Here is a 21,639-nt window from a genome sequence, read left to right on the forward strand (position 1 = left end):
AAAATGGTGTGATTTTACCTTTATCAATTTCATTCTGGACCACGTCGTCCGATCTGTGAGTACAAGAGGAGGAAATATTTAGTCAGGGAGCATTGTCAACATATTCATTAAAACCTTGCCATATTTGAAGGAGTGTGTGAATCAGTGATATATAAAAGCAACCCACTGATCATGAGCTCACAATTCTTTCTCCTGTCCTTTGCATTAAAATGGACCAAAGAAGTACCTTCATTTCAGCACAAATCTCTTTTTCTTAGCATTTATGTTGAGACACGTTTCTATTTTTCCGAGTGAGAGAATTACATGCAGCGTTTCCAGTTCTGGAAGCAGCTCTGAAGCCTCAGTATTGTGGTACAGGATTAAATTCCTCTTTGGGGAGCAACCCAGTGCTGATCCATTTTTCAAATACAGTTGGCACATAAATTGGCCTGACTGTCACTCAGACTTGTAATTTATGCCCCTTTAAATCAAACTCTCACTTGCAAATGTCAGTGTTTGTGGATGCCAGTGCACAACCAGCCTGTCCCTCTGCATCGGTGACATCACAGGACATGCGTTTTTTCTGAGCTGCGGTTTGATCTTCATTTACCCTGCAAGAAATGTAGAATACAATGTAGAAAACAATAACAGAATACCAGTGCTGATTTGGAGGGCCATAAATAGTGTATGCTAATAAAATAATGGCAATGGGTGTGAGGAAAAAAGAATCCTCTTTTTATTTTAAGTCCAAAATCGTCTTTCCATTTGAAAGATTTAACAAGATTTAAAGTATATACTAATATATACATAAGTGCTTACATTTTTAAACTGGCTTTACAACACATTAGATTTAGCGGTCATAATAGCAGTCTATTCAAGACAAATCTTCCACTAGCTGAATCTAACAGTAGGTTTGATTCTTATTGTGATGGTGTATGCTGCTTCAGGATATGAGCAAGATACACCACAACATATACTTATGTGAATCAAAATATGAATCAAAATATACTTGTGAATCAAAATATACTTATATGAATTAAAATATACTTGTGAATCAAAATATACTTATGTGAATCAAAATATACTTGTGAATCAGAATATACTTATGTGAATCAAAATGTGAATCTAAATATACTTATGTGAATCAAAATGTGACTCAAAATATACTTTTCTGAATCAAAATACACTTGTGAATCAAAATATGAATCAAAATATACTTACGTGAATCAAAATGTGAATCAAAATATACTTACGTGAATCAAAATGTGAATCAAAATATACTTATCTGAATCAAAATATACTTGTGAATCAAAATATACTTGTCTGAATCAAAACGTGAATCAAAATATACTTGTTATGTGAATCAAAAGGCAGACCAGCATAATGTGCCATTAACTGTAGCTTTTTTCTTTCTTTCTTTCTTTTGATTTTGCAGAATAGTCATCAAGCTCTAGAGTGAAATCAGCAACCTTATTACACGCAGATTTTTACTTTGAATAAAGCAGAAGCAGAAAAACCTGAATTTTACCTATAGAGTGGTGGAGATGCTGCAGGGCATGCTGGGAAGCCAATCTGCTCAGAGTTCTTTCCCAGTGTGTCTACGATTTCTGGCATTCCAGTAGATGTGCCCACCGTTTCCTTAGTGACCAGCTCAGGGTCCAGGATAAAAAGCTCATTCTGTGAGATCTCAGTCACATAGTTCAGATGCTCCTGGAACAAACAACATAAAAGGCAGAAATATGTCAATTGAAAAGGCAAAGAACAGAATTCAAATGTACCTACACACTGTAAGTATATGCTAAACCCTCAATAATAAATACCTGAGCACGGTCTATCCTGTAGAAACGATCTGCAGTTGTGGCTGTGAAAGAAAAACAGACGGCATTAAAAAAAAAAAAAAAATTACATCTAAGGCACTAACTGATATTACAGCTCATGAATTTCACTTACAGTCTAGGAAGCACCATTTTGGCGAGAGCTTTGGTATGGTTGCTGTGTCTGAATTCACACCAACGTCCTCCTGAAATAAAAATTATATATATATATATATATATATATATATATATATATATATATATATACACACCAACTAACAGTTGCGATTGCCTAGTGTCATTCTGATCAGTTGATGACAACGAGAGACGAAGTCCATCGATCTGGACCCTTTGACGGCTATGGCGTCGTTACGTTTCGAACGTCCAGTGATATCGAAAGGTTTATTACTTGTCAACGTAATTATGAGCAAAACTGTAGTTACAGGATCGTGTAAAATCTGATCAATCGAAGGCCTGTCTTTAACTGTTAACATTACGAATGAGCGGACAGATCTATACTCAAATGTGCATTTCCAAATCCAAACGTACCTCATGAAGCCCCTCGATGTGCTGCCGACAAGTCTCCAAATCACTGTCTGCCCGGATAGTAATAATTCCCAGAGGAATCGCTGGAAAAAAACAAGAAAGTCTGATGTGTATTCCTTCTCAAAAAAACAATAATAGAGGCTACTCTGTTAGAGAGTTCAAAGTGTTAAAGCTAACATCATGTGTCTGTATCACTTAATAGATATCCAGTGCTTGAAAAACAAATGTAGCACTTACAGGCTTTTTTGAGCTGATCTTTGTCATAGTGTAAAGCTTCATAGTCACGCATGCTGATTCGGCTCACTTGGATATGCAGCTGCTCAGAGATGGGCTGCTGACTACGAGCACACACACACACACACACGGCTTAATACAAGACTGTCTTTAAAAAAGTGAAAAATGTACTGTGATATTTGCTAATTCTGTACGTTATAGACATAAAATGCTTTAAAATACAGAAAGAGATTTTAACAATAAGACTCGTAGCTCATTTGACCACAGCGATCATCGTTTAAGAGGCAAATTCCATTACATTTATGGTATTTGTAATGGTATATGGTAGACGCCCTTATCCAGAGCGACCTACATTTATCTCATTCATACATCTGAGCAAATGATGGCTAAGGGCCTTGCTCAAGGGCCCAAAAGGGACCCAACAGCGGTTAAGGCTCTGGGTTACTGATCAGAAGGTCGGGGGTTCAAGCCCTAACACTGCCAAGCTGCCACTGTTGGGCCCTTGAGCAAGGCCCTTAACCCTCTCTGCTCCAGGGGCGCTGTATCATGGCTGACCCTGCGCTCTGACCCCAACTTCCTGACATGCTGGGGTATGCGAATAAAACAATTTCACTGTGCTGTAATGTATACGTGACCAATAAAGACTCATTATCATTGGCAGCTTGGCAGTGTTGGCGTTTGAACTCACGACTTTATGAGCAGTAGACCAACGTCTTAACCAGTGAGCTGCCACTGCCCAAATAAATCCATTTCAAGGAAGCTGAAAATATTCAAATGTTTATTTAATTGAAATAATAAAGGAGAAGGCTGGTGTTTCTGTGTGACTCACTCATTGAGCTGTGGGAGGGAGATTCTCCTCTTGGTCTTCTGCAGCATGTTGGCCTGGTTCCTGAGCGTGATGTGGATAACGGATGGAGCCAGTCTGCACGGCTCCCCATCCACCTGCACAGGAATTGGCTTAAAGGTGGTCAGAGTCACCTCCTGGCACTGATGTAGCCTCTCACCGTGGCCTCCTACCTGCAGCGTGGCCTACAAGACCATCCACAACACCCTGTCTTAATAACCAAACCAAGGATATCCAGCACGTTCATGCAGTGAATTTAATTACAAGGTAACACTTTACAATAATCCTGCACTAATACCTGAATTAATACTTACTTAAATATGAACTAATCATGAGTGAAGGCGTGTACTAATCCCGAACGAATGAAGAGCTGACCTTAACTACGATGCGAGTCGAGTACGCGTTAGTACGTTTGTTAGTTAATGTATTAATTAACACGTAGGGGTAAACTAAATAAAACATGGAAACGTGGATCATTTCACATTGTTTATATCATTTTCCGTATGCTGATGCGTACACAGACATCACTGGATTACTTTCAAAATGTCCACTGAGTCTCCTTAGCGAACGTTGAAAGACTCATTAATAATAAACACCAATACCTTCATCTCAACGCCATCCAGTGGTTTGTGTTTGCGTACACAGCTGCATGCGGCAAATTATATAAACAAGTTGAAATGATGCACGTTTTATTCATATTCTTTCTTATAGAGCGTGTTTGATTTAGTTTATATTACAATTTGCCCATATATGACCACTGGATAACCACTGGAAATAGTGTATGAACCGATAAACTGACCAGAAGCATATATAACCCTTGTTGAAGGGATGCAGTGATTAATTTACCAGAGAAGTCATGGTGAATCCAATAACCTCTATGTAGCCGTCATCGTGCCTCTGAGGCCCAAAGTCATGGTGGTCACTTGGGTTGCCCCACGGCATTGTACCAGCACAATATCTTTAAAAAAAAAACAAACAAACCATCATTTATACTTCTCATGATATCAGGCTCAGCGTTAGACTTATAGAAACTATACATGTGCTACATGTTGCTCACTAGTCAATAAACCAGACAGGATATGGAGATGTTACCTCGGAATGTTCAGGAAGAGCAAACACTGTAGCTTCATCTCCTGAACTTTACAAGTGAGGTCCATTCCATCACACTGGATATATCCAACAACAGACAAATAAGCCCGAGAAATACAGAAGTGACATTAGAGTACACTGATACGACTGCATGCCATGCAGGAATTGCTGTCTATCTCTAAACAACAATCTAGCATCCGTCCATGTTTAGCATGCGTATTCATTTGACTTTTTTTTCTCGACTATATGAATGTGAGACAAAATCACTCCATTATTCGACTCACCACCACTCTGATGTGCTTAGACAAGTCTTTAGCGCTGCCCATGAGGAAGTCCGAGAATGCAGTCTGGAAGAAAGCAGGAGAATCAGCACATGTAAGAAGGTACGCAGGGATACCTCTAAACCACGACGCGATACACTCACCCCCGCGTAGAACATCTTATTCCGAAGACGGCTGTTGAATTTTTCAGGTTTGGCCTCTGAGGAAAAACAAAAGAGGTTATTTTTATTTGATCAGAATATGTCTTTAAAAATGTCTTGGTTTTTGGCAACCGAGACTACGCAATTACGCAAATACCTCGGGATTCGTGGAACTCTAAGGTTACATGCGCGTCGAAACCCAAGCTGAAGTAGTTGTTAAAGACATCGATGGGAAGCTAAATGTATAAACAGAAAATCTGAGTTCAGCAGGAAGATTCAGACGTGGTAGACTTTCGTTCAGTTTAGTTCAATGATTTATTGTTACGTAGTTATGATTACCTAACGGCAATTTTGTCCTCACAAATGCAAAAAAATGACACTTTAGCAAGTGAAAATACCTTAAATATAGTCAAATGTATCTACTATTTCCTGTTATGTGATTACAACAAACCAAATATAAGATGAGAATTTTGAATTTAATAAATATGTAAATAAATAAATAAAAATTCACTTGCTAATAAGATGGGTGAGAGTCAGAGGCGTTTTTGTGCTGGGAGCATGAGCTGACCTTGTCTGTCTGGTGTTCGTCTTTCTCTTCTTCGCCGGCCTCTGGATTGGGCTCCACACTGAGGTTCCAGCGGTCCAGCTGCACAATGTTCCCATCCTCCACATGAGACAGAATTTTAGACACTGGCTCGTCCGTGTAGCCCTGAGCATATCACACAGATAAATCAACAAATACTGTAGAGTGTGGAGTTTGAGCTTCATTATAGTTTTATTACAGCAATAACACCAACACAGGGCAAGACAAACCCACTAAAACTGTCGAATTGATTAAGATGATCCATTTCGACTGACTGATGAGAGCAACAAAAAGACCTCGGCCTCCACCACCAACAAGTCTACACCTTCCTCTTACTAATCTGTATTCCGGAAATACTGTCAAACAGGAAGGAAACTACTGAAGAAAAACTATTGAGCAAACCAGGCACATTCACTAAGCTACACTAGGCACTGCTAACCAAATTATTTCAACAACATGGGGGCAGTGGTGGCTTGGCAGTTAAGGCTCTGGGTTACTGATCAGAAGGTCGGGGGGTTCAAGCCCCAGCGCTGACACTGCTGGGCCCTTGAATAATTCCCTTAACCCTCTCTGCTCTAGGGGGCGCTGTATCATGGCTGACCCTGCACTCTGACCCCAACTTCCTGACATGGGGTATGCGAAGAAAAGAATTTCACTGTACTGTAATGTATATGTGCTCAATAAAGACTCATTATCATTAACATATTAGAGCATTATGTGTTCCTTACTCCTCCCCAGTTGAGTGTCCTGGCCAGGTCGTTTCCCGTGCCAAGTGGGAGGACAGCAACAGCAGGCTGAGGATTCAATTGCAGCTCATCCAGCACAGACAGGATCCAACCAACCTGCATATTCAAAAAGTGTTCAGTTCTTATCTTATTAGCCTTCATACATCTGACTTGACATTTAACAGAAAGTCAGCTCTAGCTAAATAAACTATTATTAAGATTACACTGAATGATGTATGTAACATTACCAGTATCGCTTCGTCTAAACAAGAAAGCTGCTTGGAAGATCCACATAACTGAGAAATCATACTCACCGTTCCATCTCCTCCACATACCAGGATGCGCAGGTTGGGAACTTTGCGGTACATTTCTAACCTTGAAAAACGAGCACGACGGAACGGGGAAGTCAAAATTGTAGAGTCTTTCGGCAGCCGAAGTAAGAAACAGATCCCAGTGTCAAACCGAACGCAAAGGAATGACCAACGTTTCAGTACTTACCCCTCTCTGGGCCCTCCTTGAGTGAGATCAAACACTTGTCGTGGGTTTAGGTACCACAAGAAAGTCCGAATAATTTTCGTTCCCTGATAAAAAGATAAAATCGAATGTATGTAATGATATGATAGGTCAAAAAAAATTTATTATTTTTTTTTAAAGGCTTGTACTTGTACTTGTACCTGATTTCCTCCACTCTTTGGATTCACAAACACAAGCAATGGCTTCATGAGCTGAGAAGGAATCGGCTTGACTATGAAGTGTTTCCATTTGCCGTCCTAGCACAGGGGTTAAAAGTGAAGAACCGCTATTCGAGCACGTAGTAGCTTGGTAAAAATGTGTCCAATGCTGTTCACTTCGTTAATCACCGTGTTAATCACAGCGTTCATGCTACAGCATAGTGAAACTGAACGGCTCACCTCTGACCCTTTCTTGCTGGCCTTGCTTTTCAGAGATCCCTTTTTTCTCCTTTTACTAGACTTTAGGGATGCCTGAAGGAAGGAAAAAAGGGTTTTAGGCGACATTCTGAACTATCTGAAGAGCACAATGTCCGTAATGCCTCGTAATGATCATCATCATAAGTGCGTATGGGATTCTCAAACATTTTCACTTGACCACTTGTTCCCGGACAATGCACTTATCTACATGAGAGTTAAAGGATGATCGAACTTATTCATTTGCACTGCTTACAATGATCATTTGTATGAAATTTGTGGAACTATTTCCCATAAATTTGGTAACTAACTGGGTTAGTGTGTATAAGTGTGCCGTTTGGTGTGAGTTTTGACAATGGAAGGGTGTTGAATCAGAGTGGACTTTAGTGTGTGTGTGTGTGTGTTAATGTGGAAGGGTGCTGAGTGAGGGGTTGCGAGCTTGTGTAACCAGCTCTGGAACCAGTATACAGTATATATAAATGGTTCGGCCGTCTTGGAGAGAGGTGAGTGGAGATATATGTACTCTGTATGTGTACGTTCATCTCTCCAGCTGTAATATTGCAATAAAGCTCGAATTATTTGGCATAGATCTGGTCTTCTGAATATGTTATATGATTTATTCAAATTCTTCCACACAATTGGGGCAGTGGAGGCTCAGTGGTTAAAGGCTCTGGATTACTGATCAGAAGGTCAGGAGTTCAAGTGCCAGCACTGCTAGGCTACCACTGTTGGGCCCTTGAGCAATGCCCTTAACCCTCAACTGCTCAGTCGTATAAACGAGATAAATGTAAGTCGTTCTGGATAAGGGCGTCTGCCGAATGCTGTAAATGTAAGTGATATCAACTATAGCTGAAATATAGTGTATGCTGCAGGTCTTATTGCGTTTTATGCTGAACCCTGTGAGAAAGCAAATTCGAAAAACGCATGTTGAGTTAAAGAGAGAATTCTCAACGCTGAACCAGATGTTATATGTTGTAAATGTAACAGGCAGAACAGTAAGGCCTTGAGGAGAGGGCTGAGTCTGCACCTGCTGTCTGCGCACTCGGATGATCCAGGTAGGAGGTACTATAACAGCGGCGTGCGCACCGAGAGTGCAGGTCTCTTCTATGTGCTGTAGCATGAAGCAGGTCACCTTATTATGGTACTGCAAAGCATACACAGAACCGTTAACTTCACTGCTCTTGCTATGGTCTTTCTATTACATAAACAGATCAGCCGATCCATTTACCGCCTGTTTGCACCAAGAGCAACTGATGGCCACGATGTCTTTATTGTGGAAGAACTTCTGCTGGAAACCCTGAGGAAAGAAGCAACCATGATTGTGTGTAGAATAATACAATACAATACAATACAATACAAGAAGACATTAAATTGCTATAAAATCGAATTTATATTTCTCTGGCATGAAACTGTAGCGGACCTTTCCGCATTGTCTGCACTTCCCGTCCTGCCGCCTCCTGTGGACCCAGTGATGCCTTACAGTACATGGCTGAAAAACACACAAACGTACGGACGTTAGAGAAACATTAGACAGCACGGATATAGTGAGAAATTCAGTTTAACCGGACTTTTCTTACCTCTCGCACATTTCTCGTGCCTGGATCCCGAAAAGACGGCTTACACCTGAAATTAATCTGCACGCAGAAGCAATGAATAACACAAGAACGCACTTAATTCAGATTTGTTTTTTTGTTTTTTTAAACTGTCAAATCGAATGTGTTGTCCGTGGACCAATATTAAACCTTTACCTTCTCTAGCTGGTCCATGCATATTGTATGGACTGCTATTTTGCAAGCAGCACATTTATAGCGAGGCAGTGATTTTTGCTGTTGGTCAGAAAACATATGGTTAGACAAGGTAGTGATATATTATTATTATTATTATTATTATTATTATTATTATTATTATTATTATTATTATTATTATGCATGGATCATGGTCTGCCACAGGCCTGCGTTTACACAGTGTCAGCAGTAGTGGGTGCTCTTGCCCAAGGTTTTCCAAAGAGATGCAAAATTTGATGAATTGATTTGAACCTAATCGACAATTTAGGAAGCTTTTTCATTTTTTCGTGTTTGTTTGTTGTTTTTTTTTTTTTTTTAAATCAGAGTCGTGTTCGTGTTGTGTTAATGTTTCAGTTTTCACTTTGACAGAACAAACAGGACAGTCTCAAAAAAAAAAAAAAATGGAAGTGTAAAAGAGGAAAAGCAGCATATGTGCTCTGCAGAAAGCTCACCAGTGATTTGGCAAAGCAGTAAAGCTCTCCAACATAGCAGAAATCTCCAGAAAGACTGGTCTCGAACCAGACGTGCTGTCCGAACTGAGCGTTCTCCTGTAGGGGAGAGTAGATCCGATAAACAGACCGTACCTTGTTTATCAAAAGCAATCCTAGCTAGCGTTTTCATGACGCAGAGAACATTTTTACATCTATAAACCGTTCGAGATTTTCATCTACGTCATTTAAGACGACGCACTCTCCAGGGTAATTCATCCTGTGCTGTATGGAAAAGGCAGTGCTGGTTCATTTGTATCCACTTATATGGAGTTATACAGTGCGTACACTGTAAGAAGGAATGACTGCGTTAATGAAATCTGCTTGCAGCCACCCATCAGGCTGATGCTAATGAGCAGAGTGTGAATACATGACCTCATTATCCGTGGTAGCAGGTAGAGCTGTCATATCATCGTGTTATATCATATCCTCGTAGAATAATGAAACTCACGGTCCAGTCGACTGCCTGGGAGATCTCTTGGTTAGTTTCACTGGACTGGTTGGCCTGGTTCTGAACACCAGACTTGGCGATGGCTTTCCTGAAACAACACAAATGCACGCATGCTTATGGACTTATATACATATTATATTCCACATGACTTGGATTGTTCACATTCAGTACAAAAGCATTAAAAGGGAAAGGAAACAATTTATACAGATAGCATTTGTGAGGTTTCAGCTATTCTGTGAAAAGCTAATAAAAAGACGGACTAATTACAGTAGACGTCATATGTGATGCTGTACACATTCATCCCTCTCGTGTTAGCTCTTTGTGTTTATGTCATATTCAGTAACATCCAGAAATCCATTTTCCGGACCGCTTATCCTACACAGGGTCGTGAGGAGCCCGGGGCCTATCCCAGGGAACCCGGACAGAGTACCAACCCACACATACATTCACACACTATTGACAATTTAGGAATGCCAATCAGCCTACATGTCTTTAGAGTGGGGGAGGAAACTGGAGTAAACCCTCAAAGCACGGGGAGAACACGCAAACTCCGTGCACACAGGGCAGAGGCGGGATTCAAACCCCCAACCCTGGAAGTGTGAGGCAAGCGTACTAACCTCTAAGCCACCGTGCCCCCTACAATAATATTACATAGAAACTAAATATAATATTTATCACTGCAGCATAATCCTGAAAGTTTCATTTCAGCTGGCATTCCTGAAGTCAGAACGTACACTGCCTGGGGACTCAATAATTACCAATAAAGACCAGTAATTAGCTGCTAGCTTGCTACTCATTTCTATAATAATGACCTTAGATACTGTATATGAATCCCGGATGCCAGATTCATGCAGCTGCAGCATCATCCTCTTAGTGGGACCAACTTTCAAGAGCATTCAAGAAGATTTTTGCAAAAATGGCAGAACACTTTACAGCGTTTGGGTGTAAGACTCATTGACACTTCAAAGCAAAGTTCAAAAGAACCGGGAATTACTTAAAACTTTAGAGATTATATACAGTACGTTTTCATTTGATGATGAACTTTACACAAGAGATATAGCAGGTTGGTCAGGTACGTTCACTGTTTATTACTGTTTAATATAGTTTGCTTTATCTTTAACTTGACCGCAGTTTATCTGTAAACTTCTTAAACACGTAAAGTTCTTAATATTTGTTAGCTGATGTAAAGTGCCCCAAGATCAATCTTGTAAATGGATTTGTAAATTCGCAGCTGTTATACTATGTGAACAATTTCTAATGAAAGTCTTGGTGAACACCTTGGGATTTCATGGAATCTTGTTATCGCTGATTCCTGTTATATGGATGTACACCACGGTTGAATTCTTGATTCTGATTGGTTAGAAGACATTGAATCGTTTTCTGTAACAGCACTGCTCTTGACGGTAGTGCAGAAATTTGTCTGTAATTAAAATCACAGGTTTATATGAACTCGTTTCGTGGATGGTCCACAAAATTAGGCCAAAAAAAAAAATGAATGGACCAAATGTATGCTGTGTCGCTAACCAATAATAATAATAATAATAATAATAATAATAATAATAATAATAAAGTTGATTACTGATATATTGTTGTGGTATAAGAAGAAATAAAACACTTCATGATGGACATGATGTTATAGGAAAATAATCATCTGCTGAGTGGAAATCTATATGCCAGGCCACATCACACCAGACTGATGTACATTTTGCTAATAACGCCATGCCCTGTTGTGTTTTATTCCCTGATTAAAAGATAACACTTGGACTCTCTAGTCTGGATATTATTAAAGTTGTTTTTGAGTGTTAGTAGATTTAAAATGGTCGACAGTAGTTTAACACTCGCTTTTGGATTATGACCATTTCTGTACAATTGGACATTCACCTCAGCCTACGACGCACAGTATGTATGTCAGTGTGTACATGCTGTGTAATTACATCTGCATGATGTTTGTAACAAAGCAAATGCGAGTTACAGACCAATTAATCAAAGGTTGGCCAGCATCTCTGCATAGACTTGCACTGGGTAATAAGTGATTCTCCTGGGGGCTGCGTGGGCGCGAATGTCTGAAAGTAATTAGCAACAACACCTAATGCGGCATTTATGGTTCTTATATACCGACGGCTAATGACTCGGAAGAATGTCTGAGTATAAACAAAGTCCTGATATTGTTTCTAGTATAACCAACATCAGAAAATTACATTGTAACAGCAGTGCTTTTTAATCAATTACCAGTTAAAGTTGATGTTTTTAATCAAGCATGGAATATGTCATTAAAACATATACCGTTAAATATGATAAATAAAACGTTCTGCATACTAGTGCAGTACCCATAAAAGGAAATGCACCTATAAACTTTCAGCTGCACGATATGACCAAAGGTTTGTGGACACCTGACCATCACACCAATATGTGCTTGTTGAACATCCCGTTCCAGATTTATTCCCCCTTTGGTGTTACAATAAAATCCATTCTTCTGGGAAGGCTTTCCACTAGATTTTGGAGCGTGACTGTATGGATTTGTGATCATTCAGCTACACGAGCATTAATAAGTGAGGTCACTGATGTTACATGAGGAGGTCTGGGGCGCAGTCGGTGTCCCAGTTCATCCCAAAAGTGTTCAGCAGGGTTGAGGTCAGGGCTCTGTACAGGACACTCGAGTTCTTCCGCTCTAAACCTTGGCAAACCATGTCTTCATGGAGCTCGCTTTGTGTTTACAGCGGTGTTGTCATGCTGGAAGAGGTTTCCAGTGAAGGGAAATTGTAAACCTACAGCATAAAAAGACATTCTAAACAATTGTGTTCTTGCAACTTTGTGACAAGTTTGGAGAAGGAACTCATACGGTTGTGATAGTCGGGTGTCCACATACTTTTGGCCATATAGTGTATTTCACTATGTATTTTAGCCTGATTTTTACATGGTATTCCGTAATCCACGACGATCGAAGAAGTCAAGACAAAGATAGCTACGCATCACAAGCTTTTAGACGACGTATGAATTAGCTACACGGTATCATTTAAAAAAAAAAAAATTGCACAACCTTTTAAGACTGAATTTGTATTTTAGTTGCAAATTCAAATTCATTGTTAAAATCGGTGGCTGGATGCTGTAGTAAAATCGGTAACTCTGGCAGTAATCTGTTTAAGGTCAGAGATTGTGCTGAACTACAGTGTTCCTCAGGGCATGTTTGGTATCATTTTAATCCATACTTCATGTGGTGAATATCATAAATATCATATAGGTTTAGGAAACAACATTAACAATGTATGTCAAATTATGTGCTCTTTCTTCACACACACTCATTCGCCTCATTCTCAGGAACTTAATTAACATACAGTCCATTAGGGTGAGCTAATCAGCTGGGGGTCCGGCCATAAAACACACTATTTAATTCCCACTTGGTATCCTGGTCACTATAAAGCCTTTTAAAGAGGCTCAGGGGTATAAGAGTCAATCGTACATTATGCTTTTTCCATCACGCAATCCTATGTCCGTGACGCTGCTCAACATTCTCTAAGTTACATTTGTTTCTATTTTATGTATAACTTCATTAACGAGTTTGTGTCATAAATTCATTGGTTATTCTATCCCTAAATACTCAGTGGTTCTTCTGGAAAAAGTCTGATGCGCTAAGACCGCATGATCTATGTGTTTTGTATGGTTACTAGAAATTTCTTAAGCTAAAATACATCATACAGGTTTGAAGTCGACCTCTGACAAGCTAAAAGAAAAGGCTAATGCTCGCAAGTTTAAACAGAACCTCTGACAAGTCAAATAGGAAAGGCCCAGGCTTGCACGTTGATAGAAAAATCTGAGCTGATGACATAACGGTTTAATAAAGAAGCTATATAAAAGCCTCTGACGTAGGAACGCCGTTTTAATGAAAGCTTTGCTTGGAGCTGTTTTAGAGTAAATACAATTAGAACGACGAGATTTTACACGTCTAGCACTAGCTAGAAGATTACTCCATGGAGTCGGATAAACAAGTCAACGGTTATTATTAATTGGAGTCGGATATTTAAATCCTAATCTTTAACCTTCGGCGGCACCTATTTCCGTCTTCGGTTATAGGAGAGCAGTGGGAGAGGTAATACACCCTTTCTATTTAAGCTCTACAATGCAAGGTCGTTAAAACTTGTGTTTCATAGCACCAGGGTTACTTTTATATCAGCAATAATGAACAGAAAACGAAGAACGCCAGCACAAATTGAAAAACGTTGTGTGAGAATGCAAGATGAATAGGATAATAGAACATTAAACATAACAAATGTGAGCAATTTTGTCCCTGCCATTCAGGCACGAAGATGGACATGGGTGGGAACATGGGGAGACGCGGAGAACATGCACAGACACTCCACACGAACCGTAAGCAAACTGTCTCAATGTGCTAGAGGTTATTACAGTTCATCAGTTTTGTTAATAACGCACTGACGAATTGTCTAGGTTTACATTCAGAAGGTGCGCCAATAAAGGAACTTCAGACAATGACGTCTTGCTTCCAGGCTCAAATACTGTATACGTCGTAATATATAGGAAGAATATATCTCGAACTCCAGCACAAATCTTACAAATCAGATCGTGACATCTAGTCATGTAGTTATAAATAATCTTGACGTTAGAAAGTGAGCTTTTTCAGGAAGAGCTTTCTCTGTTCATTTGCCTGGGGCATATCAGGGACCTGCTTCTTTTTTTACTCCCATATCAATCACAGACTCTAGTTTCCAAACACGAATACGTGCCACAGAACATCCCCAAGTAGCTACGCACTTCATTCATTATATAATTCAATCCACCGTTTATACACCGCTCGACAAAAACACAACGTGAGAAAGGTCTGTCTGGTTTCATCCACACCTCAACAAGACAAACTCATCATTCGCACATAAAGCAACAGCATTAGGCAGACCTGATTTTGACAGCACTGGGAAATAACAACGCTATAAAGTGGCAAACAATTCAGTACTCCTTTATTTCATACTTTTAAATCTATAACGAGGTCAGCGCTATACGTAAAGTAGGATGTCTCTAGATAAATACAGTTTCACAAATCGCTAGTTTGATTGGTATAGGCTCAGCCATGCAGGAAATTCACATGTAGTCACTGTAAAACTTAAGAAATGAGGATTGCCGTAACAAAAGGCTATTCATGAAGCCTAATTGGGTATTAAACAGGCTCGTGATACGAGATAATGATTATACATTTATGCCTTGAATAATAATTATGCATTGAGGGTTTTTTTTTTTTTTTTTTTTGGTGGGGCAAGAAGTGGGGGGGGGGGGGGGGGTCCGATGTGTTCAGTTCCATTAGCATATCTAAAATATACCGATGAAGAGAATTTTATTCAGTAAAGTATGTTAGCTTGTGCGTCTAGATTTTTTATTTATATATACTTGGTTATAGTGCACTATGCAATACTAAATTTGATATCAGTATTGAAGTCAAAAGTATGTTATCATGACTTCCCTTCCATGAGGGCTCTTAGAACAGATAAGCTTAAAGTACATTTTTGCATCCTGTTATTGCAGGGCCTTGCTTGCTGTAACCTTTGTGTGCAGTCCTGCTGTGCGAATCGGTGACGCTTAGCAACGAGGGTGGTTAACCTACCCGCTGATCAGTGCGACTGATATGTAGCGATGCTACGCTGTAGTACCAGTGCCGCTAATGAGCTAGCACCATGGAGCTCAGATCCACAGGACAGAGAATTAGAAGGTCACTCAGAAAAAAGAAAAAACCACACACACACACACACACACACACACACACACACACACACACACACACTCATGCATAGACAGCCACCTTCTGATGACAGAGATTTCCTATTTAAATGTTACTTGGCTAATGACTAGCGTTCGCTTCTAACATGAAGAAATAGGCAAGATTGAAATGACTCTGTATTCTAAATATATCTGGACCACCTTCCTCTGGTCTAAAATGGCGGTTTGGTTCACGAGCCCAAATAGTTCGTCTTTCGTAGTGTAATTTCCAGTATATCTTTTCGATTTACTGTAAAGACATAACATTTCGTATGTAACGATACCAGAAAAAAACATCTCCAAACAGCTTTACAGTTAGGTAGGTTAAAGACAAAAAGAGCATGCCAGATTTGCAGTAAGTTCAATCTGGGAGTGGGTGTGACCAGTAACAGTAAAAACATCATTGAGAACATCATTTGGACTGAAGGAAAGAAAAAGTGTTACATACGAGAGGAAGCCACTCCATGACTCCAGTGAAGGGTCATAATAGGCTCCCATTAGCGGGCTAAAAGCAGCGTGCGTCTTCCAACAGGTGGAGTTCCTGCGACTAGGCAGTGGTTGACCTCTTCCTGGCCAAGGGCTGCCCGCTTTGGAAATGGTGGAGACACGTCTGCGGTGCCTTCTCTGGCAATAGCGGCCTTGTAGGCCACTTTCAGCATGGCCTATGCAAGAGGAATTTCTCCTCAGACATCGTGGAACACGGATTAGCGTATGAGCCTGGACTCGTTCGACAACCACACTCAGAGGCAGGCAGTTCTGCTGGCACAAAACAGAGGAATATCTAAACTCCTGCTCTGGCAAACCTGCCTCCATATGATGCTCGTCACATGGCTCTGAGTACTGGTCATGGTCAGAGTCACTAGCAGAGTTTGGACTATCACTTTCGTCTCCTTCGGAAAGCAGTGGGTCTGACCAGACGTAGGACATGCTCCCTTTCAACTCCACCTGTCCAACAGCTTGGTCCCGAACATCCTCTTCCTCCTCTGTCATCTGGATAAGACTGGCGAGCAGCATGGAGGGGCCAAGAAGGTGTGTGTCGATGTTACGCAACTTACTTGCCTTGCTTCGGTGTATGGCGAAACGTGGATTTGCACCTGGTGTGGTGGTGCTTGAGCGGCGCCTCGCATTACTAATCTTAGTTGATCGGCTGCTAGCAGCATGAGGCAGTGACTGTAGTGACTGTAGCGACTGTAGTTGAGCACTGGATCTCCTGCGTTGCGCCAGTGTAGCTGAGGCGAAACCTGCGCTGGAACGCCTGCGTGCACGGCTCGCTGGTACAGCAATACTGGGTCTCCTGGATCGACATGGCTCGGACCCTTCACCACCTGGCCTAGCAAAAACAGACTCCTTCCTCTTAAAGTGACGTCGAAAGAACACGTCCATGGAGGCTTCTAAAGCTTCTTTGGGGCTGTTGATGTAAAATGGATCAGTATGAATTACTGATTGTAAGACAAACCTTAGCCTTGAGGCGTCATACTGCTTTGAGCAGAACCCTGACATAATGTTGATCTAATTTAATCCGAATTCAATTCCAGCCCTTAATGTAATATTAACAGCCTGGTATTTGGATGCATTGCGACATGCAAGTTTTATACCCTTTCCATAGCTAACACAGATCTCCACAGAATTAATGCAGTATATATAGTATATTCTGCCCTGGTAAACTTCATCTCAGAGCTTAGAATAGTGTTAATCAGCCACCTGTGTGACGTCTTTGTAAAGCCCTGATGACAACATCATTCAGTGACGTGTAAAGCTCTCGAGAAAACGAGCGAGCGTTCACCTCCTGATTATGAACCTTTGACTTGTAGATACACAGAGCAGATTAAAAAGGATTTCTAACCCTTCTCTAATGACTGTGCTAATTATAGCCCAGCTCTATCTCATTTAGAGGTGGTGAGCAGCTGTTCACTTTCATTTAAAGTTATTAAAGTTTGTAGACATTATACTCAGTCCAAACACTGGCCTCTGTGTGTAATCCGGCTGCGGTGATGCATTTACTAGCCATAAATACTACGAACAAACAGTAGGATTGGGTGTTGAAATAGAACGTTAGCTTTACATACTATGAATTGAATAAAGTTATTTTCCAACTCTACGGGAAACAGAAGATAGTATGGAAGCTCTCGGGTTTGTAGTGCTGAAAATGTCCACTGGCAGATTATTTATATCATATAAGTTAGTGGGAGTCACAACAATCCTTAAAGTCCCCTAAAGTCCATAGATTTTGCTCTATTCCTGTGCTGTGTCACTCTAAATTCAGATAATGTCAGTGCTAGATGAAGTTCAAGCCAGGGGGCAGATCATCTAACAGGATTTGATTAGGAAGTTCTCTAGGTCTTACCTGCTAATCAATGCCCAATCAATCCATTAGCTTCCTTCTTTTAACAAAGTCATGCAGTAAATACTAGAAAAAAATGGATCTATTAATAAAACTGTGCAAAGCACTAATTTTCTTTGACTGTATTGTACACGTATTAACCTCATACGTTTCCTGTAGATCACGTACACGTTCACCAGACTTGGTTAAAGGTTAGAGTTTAGATTCATCATAAATTAACATCCTGTGAGGTAATAATAATAATAATAATAATAATAATAATAATAATAATAACGTCTTTTTTTCCTACAAAAGATGTTATGGACAAACCACATACAATCTTGGACTCTGTATTTAAAAAGAGTATTCAGTCTATATTGAGAACTCAGTAGTGCTAGACTACTGATTCAGCCCTAGGCTATTCCACAAATAACCCTTGGCAATATACACACAATTAAAGAGAAGCTATGGACACAGAACAGTGAGGATGAATAGGAGCATCATATTGCTCACCAAACTATTTGAAACAAACAGACACTAATTAAATAAACATGAAATGTATATCGATCAGGCATCAATGCAGCAGTCTACCTACTGTACTCGAATATATAGGCAACTTCAAGGAACCAAGCACAGAACCCAATTTTCAAATTTTCACCACAAATCTTTAACTTCAGTGTGTTTACCAGACTAATACCAGTGTGAAATGTGAAGAGGAAAGTAGTGGCATACGACCTGGCACTGATTACGCAGCTCTCCTCTGGCAGTTCTGAAACACAATGGACTGACAGAAAGAGAGAAAGTAAGAGAGTAGAGAAAAGGCGAACCGATCAGGTGAAGGAGGAGAGGAGGTGCTAAAGAACATAGACACAAACACAGCTCATCGATTGGCTGTGAAGGAGCCAGCAGGAGTGCATCAGAGGCTAAGCCTGTGGTTTAAAATAATCACTGATTACCAGATTCAGACACATACTGTGCTTGTGTGCATCACCCACAAACACACACACACACACACACACACACACACACACACCATAGTAACAACTTCACTGGGGTGACAACGCCCCAGTCCACTACCCTTTTCAATAGGAAACCTGTATTTATTCATCCTAAGGACAACTAAACTACAGAGGATGAATCACAAGGCCTGACCAGAAGATCCCCTCTCTACTGATCTTATCCTTTTGCAGGAATGCTTTTCATTCATTTTTTTACAACTTTTTTTTAGATATAAAAAAAAACAAACAAAAAACAACAACAACAACAACAACCAAACAATCGATTACTAAAATTAAACCCACGACGACCAATACGAAACAACACGTTAATTAACACGCTGTTAATTGATCGATTTGGGTTTTTTTTTCAAAGTGACCCTGAAAATCATATTCCAATTTACACCTGAAGATCCGAGCTCAGTAAGTTGTCAACATTACATCCTGTAATCTAACACTACTTCATAGATGGTCGACATGTAGCTACGCGATGCTCCCTTCCCTAAGTCAGTCTAGTGTGCAGCTAAGATCTTACCATTGTATCAACTCTTCACCAGATAAAAAGACACAGCCAAGCCACTACAACAGGAATACAACGCAACACAATAACATTCATTTCCACTTCAAGGCCGTGCTGCTCTTGAATAATGGATCAGTGTGTATAAACCAGCGCAGGGTCTGAAAAAGCTGCATGCTAATTTAACATCACAGAACACTGATCAGCCAGTGTCTGTTTATTACAAGCCTTACTTAAAATACAGAGTGTCAATACCATCCACTTCATTAGATTATCAACCTCAGCAACACTTCCGCTTATGACAGATGCACCACTACGCTCAAAGCACAACAACACATAAGGAAATAATTATAGCTCTTTAAGAGGGGCCTCTTTACTCCGGCTGTTACCATGGAGTAGAGTCTGGAAGCTGTCCTGCCTCGTGTCTCTTTTTCGGCGATACAGAACTAAACTTTTTACATTGGTTTTACTCTTTAAAATAAGTCCGATCGTGCTTTGAATGAGTGCCCCAGGGTGTACAATGACAGTGGTTCATGTAATGGATCAGAGAAAAATAAAGAACCAGCAAACCAAACCAACAAGGAGCATTATGACCGGTTATGGTAATGAACCTGTTCTCTTTTTCTGATATTAAAATCATTAGTCAGTCAGTCCTTCACATGCTCTACTTGTACTTGGACATTCACTTCTAGGTTCCAGTGGCACTTAAATCTCCTGTTGCTCATTAACGTCTTTGTTTCCTGTATAAATGTCCCTCAGTTTGTTTACATTGCTATATGGGATTTTATAATACAACATGATGAAGAACTCTAGACTCTAGAGCTCATTCACACACACACTCACACACCAATGGAAGCAGAGCTGCCATTCAAGGCGCTAACTTGCCATCGGGAGCAACTTGGGGTTCAGTGTCTTGCCCAAGGACACTTCGGTATGTGGAGTCACGTGGGCCGGGAATCGAACCGCCAACCCTACGATTAGTGGACAACCCGCTCTACCACCTGATCCACTGCCGCACAGTAGGTGTATAGCTGCTTAAACATTTTTTATTGTCAAACTGAAGAACAACTGAAGAAGGACACAACGCTTGACATGAAGCTGTCCCAGATGGACAGCGTGATCTGCCACACGCAACCAGGTCACCTTTGTCTGCAGGTTTGGTCCTTGGACTGAATTGGAAACGAGGGCTATGATTTAGTCGTGAATACTATGTCACTATGTGACCTTTTTGGAGTACCTTGGCATGCGTACACATGTGCCCAAGTTGTTATGCAGCTGCGATATACCACCCCTGTTGGTTTTACAGGGTTCATAGTAGCACGGGTAACTATTTTGCTATTTTTGCCTTAATGCTAGGCAGCTTTAATGTTAGTCCTCTGAAGGCAGGAAGAAACCAATAAAAAGATTTAAACTGTCCCAAGCATGTCTCCAAGCACTTATAGAACAGTGTTACCAGACATATTTTGAAACATTAATTAAATACTGTATTCTTAAATATGTTACTTGGGCAGCACAGTGGTCCAGAGAGCAGAGTCGTCACATCACAGGTCCAAGGTTCTGGGTTTGATCTTGTGGAGTAATATATGTTCTATGTTCTATAATATAGGTTCTCCAGTTAAACTGTTCAACCAAGGTTTTTTTTTTTAATTCGGTTCGATTTCAATTCAATTTGTATAGCGCTTTTAACAACGGACATTGTGACAGAGCAGCTTTACAGAAATATACAAAATTCCGGATATACATTTTAAATTGATAAATTTATCCGTAATGAGCAAGCCGGAGGCGACAGTGGCAAGGAAAAGCTTCCTGAGACGACATAAGGAAGAAACCTTGAGAGGAACCCGTTCTCATCTGGGTGACACCGGATAGTGCGATTATAAATAATTCCCTTCTATAATTGTGTGCTTTATAGTCAAAAAGTGCCATTGTGTAACCAGGAAGTTCATTCTAGTTTTAATATGAAGTCTAGTTTGTTGAAGTTATCACTAATTTGTTGAACTGTTCACTGGTGGAGACTTGAGTGCAAAACTGTTTCTGGCAATTCCAGTCCTAAATCTATCATAGCACTTGTAGTCCTAAGCCACCTTCATGATTTCTAAGTGTATCTTTAGGCTGTCCATATGGGGCCATCCTCAGCAGGATGGTTTTTGAGGTTTTTTTTAAACCTAA

At 40.3% G+C, this 21,639-nt stretch overlaps 1 protein-coding gene across 4 annotated transcripts in view; it reads right to left on the reverse strand.

The window, feature by feature from the left end:
• Positions 1-21,639, reverse strand: part of dgkzb (diacylglycerol kinase, zeta b) — a 35,860-nt gene that overhangs the window by 3,954 nt on the left and 10,267 nt on the right. For 2 of the 4 annotated variants that reach the window (XM_047160138.1, XM_053685502.1), the window contains 27 exons: positions 16,087-17,046; positions 9,885-9,972; positions 9,398-9,493; positions 8,910-8,987; positions 8,739-8,795; positions 8,582-8,650; positions 8,390-8,458; positions 8,189-8,305; positions 7,147-7,218; positions 6,910-7,005; positions 6,734-6,816; positions 6,550-6,610; positions 6,239-6,352; positions 5,496-5,636; positions 5,085-5,163; positions 4,931-4,986; positions 4,791-4,853; positions 4,510-4,583; positions 4,264-4,375; positions 3,403-3,602; positions 2,577-2,677; positions 2,343-2,422; positions 1,930-1,999; positions 1,800-1,840; positions 1,508-1,689; positions 480-590; positions 19-53 (listed from right to left, as the gene is read on the reverse strand). In XM_047160138.1, the coding sequence (XP_047016094.1) occupies positions 19-53; positions 480-590; positions 1,508-1,689; positions 1,800-1,840; positions 1,930-1,999; positions 2,343-2,422; positions 2,577-2,677; positions 3,403-3,602; positions 4,264-4,375; positions 4,510-4,583; positions 4,791-4,853; positions 4,931-4,986; positions 5,085-5,163; positions 5,496-5,636; positions 6,239-6,352; positions 6,550-6,610; positions 6,734-6,816; positions 6,910-7,005; positions 7,147-7,218; positions 8,189-8,305; positions 8,390-8,458; positions 8,582-8,650; positions 8,739-8,795; positions 8,910-8,987; positions 9,398-9,493; positions 9,885-9,972; positions 16,087-17,046 (3,305 nt within the window). Of the gene's footprint in view, positions 1-18; positions 54-479; positions 591-1,507; positions 1,690-1,799; positions 1,841-1,929; positions 2,000-2,342; positions 2,423-2,576; positions 2,678-3,402; positions 3,603-4,263; positions 4,376-4,509; positions 4,584-4,790; positions 4,854-4,930; positions 4,987-5,084; positions 5,164-5,495; positions 5,637-6,238; positions 6,353-6,549; positions 6,611-6,733; positions 6,817-6,909; positions 7,006-7,146; positions 7,219-8,188; positions 8,306-8,389; positions 8,459-8,581; positions 8,651-8,738; positions 8,796-8,909; positions 8,988-9,397; positions 9,494-9,884; positions 9,973-16,086; positions 17,047-18,693; positions 18,786-21,639 lie in introns of those variants that run through there. The other 2 variants (XM_047160139.2, XM_047160140.2) reach the window with 2 other exon arrangements.

This window comes from Ictalurus punctatus, chromosome 14 (assembly GCF_001660625.3).
Source record: "Ictalurus punctatus breed USDA103 chromosome 14, Coco_2.0, whole genome shotgun sequence".
Lineage (NCBI taxonomy): Eukaryota > Metazoa > Chordata > Actinopteri > Siluriformes > Ictaluridae > Ictalurus > Ictalurus punctatus.